Raw genomic sequence first — 4,858 nt, 5'->3', positions numbered from 1 at the left:
GCGGTTGGCGCAGGATAGAGCAGGGTTTAGGGCTGTTGTGCATAGGGTCGCTATGAGTCGGAAACGACTCGACGGCACATAACAACAACAACAACTAACAGATGCTCCCCTGGTGTCATGACCAGGTTATGCCAAGAAATCTCAAGGACAACTACTTGGCCAGCTAACTAGAAGAGATCCATATTTAAGATGATCCAACAAAGTGTGTAAATTATCCAGTAATATCACTAATATCACATGCAAGCAAAATTCCTCTGACGATTATCCAAAAATGACTGGAACAGTATATTTACAGTGAGGTACCAGAAATACAAGCTTCGTTAACAAGAGGCTGTGGCATTAGGGACATCATAGCCAATGTCAGATGGATCTTGGCTGAAAACACTACCAGAGGAATGTTTCAATGTTTCATTGGATATACAAAGGTGTTTGATTATGTGGAACACAACAAATTGTGGCTAACAATGAGAATAATGGGGACTTCAGAACACCTCATTGTGCTCATGCTTGGACCAAGAGGCATTAGTCAGAACAGAGCAAGGAAACACTGCATGGTTCAAAATCAGAAAAGGGATACATCCTTCTCCTACCTTTTCAATATATTTGCAGAACAGATCACTCTGGAGGCTGGATTTTATGAGGAGGAATGTGGCATCAGGATTGGAAGAAGACTCATACAACAACTTGTACATGGCACAACGAAGGAGGACCTGAAGTGTTTGCTGCCTAAGGTCTAGGACTGCACTCTTCAATAAGGATTGAAGCGCACCATCATGAAGACTTCTCACTAATGGGCAAGATGGAGAAGAGATTGAGGTTGTTAACAATTACAGCTTGCTTGGCTCCACAACCAACACTCTTGGCACAAGAAGTCAGGGAGTCAAAAGTCAAATTGCATTGGGGAAGTTTGCTGTCAGGGACCTCTTCTGAGCACCGGAGACCAACGATATCAGTGTAGAGACTAAGGTGCACCTGATCCAGGCCATAGCCTTCACAATTACTTACTATGCATCAGAGAGTTGGACAGTGACTAAGGATGACAGAAGAAGAATTGATACCTTTGAGCTGTGGTGCTAGAAGAGAGTATTGAACATACCGTGGGCTACCAAGAGAACAAACAGATTTTTCCTGGAGAGGGTGAAACCAAGTTGTTCTTATCTCCTTAGAGACAAGGAGCAACTCTCATACTTTAGACATGTTGCTAGGAGGGACCAGTCCTTGGAGGACACACTTAGAAGGGTGGAGCGACAATGCAAGAGGAAGACCCTAGATGAGATCTGTTGACACAATAACTGGAATAATGGGAGTGGATGTGGTGGAGACAGGGAGACTGGCTCAAAGTAGGGAAGGGCTCAGAGCTGTTCTACATAGGGTCTCAGTGAGTCACAGGTGACTTGATGGCACATAGCAAGTGTTATAAATTACCCATTTTCACTTGGAACATCTTAACCTTGGATGCTCCATGATTCTGAAGTACTATGCAGTTAGTCTTAAAGTAGGGAGAGGATCATTTTGAGTGGATGCCTGTGAGCATCCACTGCTTTCGAAGGTGTCCCCTCTACTGCACCAAGAATGTAGTGACTTTCAGGTGGAAGTTAAAAGAGTGTGTTCTTCCTGTGCAAGAACCTATGGCTCACAATGATATGGGTAGGCCAACAAAGCCAGATGGTTAACAGTCTTCAAATTATGTACATGAATGAAGCACAATATATATGAATAATTGTATGCAAACTAATAAAAGAAAATATTTTTCAAATAAAATTTTCTCTTAATTACAGGTTAAAATAATAGTTTGATATATTAGATCACTGAATATATTGAGATTATTTTCACCTGTTTTTAAAAAAGGATTCTTCATCTTGCTAGTTTTTCTTCTAGTGCTTAATGAAAGTTAATTTACTTTTATTTATTCCAAGATAAAGATGATAAATTGGATTTTCTTTTTTTCCCCACATACTTCAAATTTATAGGTTTAATAATGGCAAGGCAATAGGACTCAAGTTATGGCCCATCAAATATTTACTCCACTGGCATTATCTATACAAGCACTTGGCCAATTTGTACACAGTGATTCTTTATGCACGCCAAAAGAGTTTCCATAAAAATGACACTATATACTGATCCACCAGAGCAATTTTCCAACTCCTTTAAGAGTTATCAACTTAAAGCAGGATACTTTAGGTTTAGTTTTCTTCAGTTGCCTTATCATAATCCTAAATACACATTTCAGGGTTGGTTTCTGTTTTTAAAGACATGTTACTTGAATATATGCACTGTGGTTAAAATAAAAAACAGAACCAATAAAATAAACTGATTATTCCCTGTCTACTCAATCAGAGAGGCATCATTTTGCTCTGGCACATACAGGGCTACAGCTCCCTGGGTAAGCCCCAAAGTCTCAAGCCTCTTCTTGGAGTTAACAAAAAGCTCTCCTTGACTTTTTAAAAAGAAGAACGATGAAAATTTTAAAAATGGGAGAGGGAAACTACCCCCAAATGCCATAGACATTTCAATGAAATGAAGTTCCTCCACCACATAGGAAATATCTCTGGAGCCAGGGCATAAGCTGGGCCACCATGGTGTCAATATCCTGGGGCATGCCTCTTCTACTAGGTAGATGGCCCCTTGACGTTCCTCTGTGGACCCCAGGTTACCTCTGCAAGCTTGTCCCTTTCCCTTCGGCTCTCCAAGGAGCTGCCTGGTTGTGAACACTGGGAAGAGTCACCCTCACGTCCTGTACAAGCCAAGCATCTCTGGGGAGGCAGGGTTCCCAGGATGAGGTCACACAGTCTGTGCTCCTGGATGTCCCATTAGGAATCTAGTACAGCATGAGGGTGAATGCCTGAGGTGGAGATAAATTGGATTTGCAAATAGTGTACTTTTGGGGAAGAAAAGAGGGAGGACCATCAGTGGTTCTTTTCTTTTGTTTTCCACAAAGGACATATTTTCCAAGAATTATATGAGTTACTTGGTGTGCTTAAAGCAGTTTTCAGTCCATGCTTTGTTTTATTATTTTGAGGAAATGTTCCAGACGCTCCAGAAAGTCACTGTCTTAAAACCTCTTTATTTCTTTTTTGATACTGTCAGTTTATGGCCGGTAACAGCAACATTTCTTTTCTTTGTTGAAAACTTTCTAGCTTAGTATAATTCTAAAGTGACTAAGTTATATTTTGACTGAATTTATGTAACAGTTATATAATCTTGAAGTGGCATCTGTTGCTACCTGCATTGCTAATCCCCGTCATGGGAGAAAGGAACTTGTCAGAATTGTTCTAAATGCAATGGTGAAATGGGTGCCATATGACATAATGAAGTGGCTAGAAACTTCAGATTAAGACATGCCCATAGAATAAAAGGATCTAAAAAGATAATAAACTCAAAAGTAAATATTTTCAAATGACAGATAACCGAATTAACAGAGAAAGTTACCTTTCTGTAGTCATTACTCCATAACAACCTTGCATCCCTGTATTTCTTGATCTGATGCTGCTACTTGATCTGAAATTAATTTAAAGGAATCCGTTTGGGAGTTCTAAAGATTTCCTTCCCTTTTTTTTTTTTCTAGTTACAGTTGCTTTTCCTGGAGTAAAAGGTGAGACCTATTGACAGTGTAGTAGGCAGGTGATGCTTTCCCAAACCATCCCTCTCCCTTGCCCTTCTTTCCCTTACCCTCTTGTCAGAGCACTAAACTGCTTTTCCTCTCGTATGTTTCCTCCTCCTTCTCCCCCTCACCCTGCTGCTGTTCCAGGATGAGGAGGATGACAGCGCAGGGACAGAGATGAAGACGCTGCGAGGACATTGCGGGCCTGTGTATAGAACCCGGTTCCTATCAGACAGTGCAGGGCTGCTCTCTTGTTCTGAAGACATGTCCATTCGCTATTGGGACCTTGGAAGCTTCACCAACACTGTGTTGTACCAGGGACATGCCTACCCTGTGTGGGACCTGGACATCAGCCCCTATAGTTTCTACTTCGCCAGCGGCTCCCATGACCGCACTGCAAGGCTTTGGTCATTTGACCGGACTTACCCACTAAGAATATATGCAGGACACTTGGCAGACGTAGACTGTGTAAAATTTCACCCTAATTCTAACTATTTAGCCACTGGATCAACTGACAAGACTGTCAGGCTGTGGAGCACTCAGCATGGGAACTCTGTGAGACTTTTCACAGGTCATCGAGGACCTGTGCTTTCTCTTGCATTTTCTCCCAATGGTAAGTACTTGGCATCTGCTGGTGAAGACCAGAGGTTGAAGCTGTGGGACTTGGCATCTGGAATGCTTTACAAAGAGTTGAGAGGCCACACAGACAACATCACTAGCCTTACATTCAGCCCAGACAGCAGTTTGGTGGCCTCTGCCTCCATGGATAACTCTGTCCGAGTCTGGGACATCAGGAATGCTTATTGCAGTGCTCCTACTGATGGCTCTTCCAGTGAACTTGTGGGCATCTACACCGGACAGATGAGTAATGTGCTAAGTGTGCAGTTTATGGCCTGTAACCTTCTTTTAGTGACGGGGATTACACAAGAAAATCAGGAACATTAGAGTGTATGTTTGTGTGTGTGTGTTAAGAGAGAGAGAGAATGGATTGAGGCAGAGGTGGAAGGCCTCGGGATTGCAAGTCCTATTAAATGAAATCACTGACTGAAATCACTTCCCTACTCTTTTCCTTTTCTCCTATTGGCAAACATCCTTAGAATGCCATGTCTTCATTCAAACTCTTCCCTGAAATTTGGAAGGAATGAGGTTCAGGAGAAAGGCACATGAAAGCAAGAAATAAAAGTGCTTCAAATCAGATGGCAGATTCTTTTAAAAGGCCCCTACTGTGACCATGTGGAAGTATTTGAGTATATCCAT

The 4,858-nt window shown here is 42.0% G+C and overlaps 1 protein-coding gene across 1 annotated transcript in view; it reads left to right on the top strand.

Moving 5' to 3' along the window:
• Positions 1–4,546, top strand: part of TAF5L (TAF5-like RNA polymerase II, p300/CBP-associated factor (PCAF)-associated factor, 65kDa) — a 43,024-nt gene extending 38,478 nt beyond the window's left edge. Inside the window, exon 4 of the mRNA XM_006902067.1 lies at positions 3,749–4,546. Coding sequence (XP_006902129.1) covers positions 3,749–4,546 — 798 coding nt within the window. The remainder of the gene's footprint in view (positions 1–3,748) is intronic.
• The last annotated feature ends 312 nt before the right edge of the window (positions 4,547–4,858 follow it).

Source organism: Elephantulus edwardii, unplaced genomic scaffold, assembly GCF_000299155.1.
Source record: "Elephantulus edwardii isolate Elephantulus edwardi_28Jun2011 unplaced genomic scaffold, EleEdw1.0 scaffold00363, whole genome shotgun sequence".
NCBI classification, from domain to species: Eukaryota; Metazoa; Chordata; class Mammalia; order Macroscelidea; family Macroscelididae; genus Elephantulus; species Elephantulus edwardii.
Note: the sequence above shows the minus strand (reverse complement) of the source record. Positions and strands in the feature narration are given on the sequence as shown.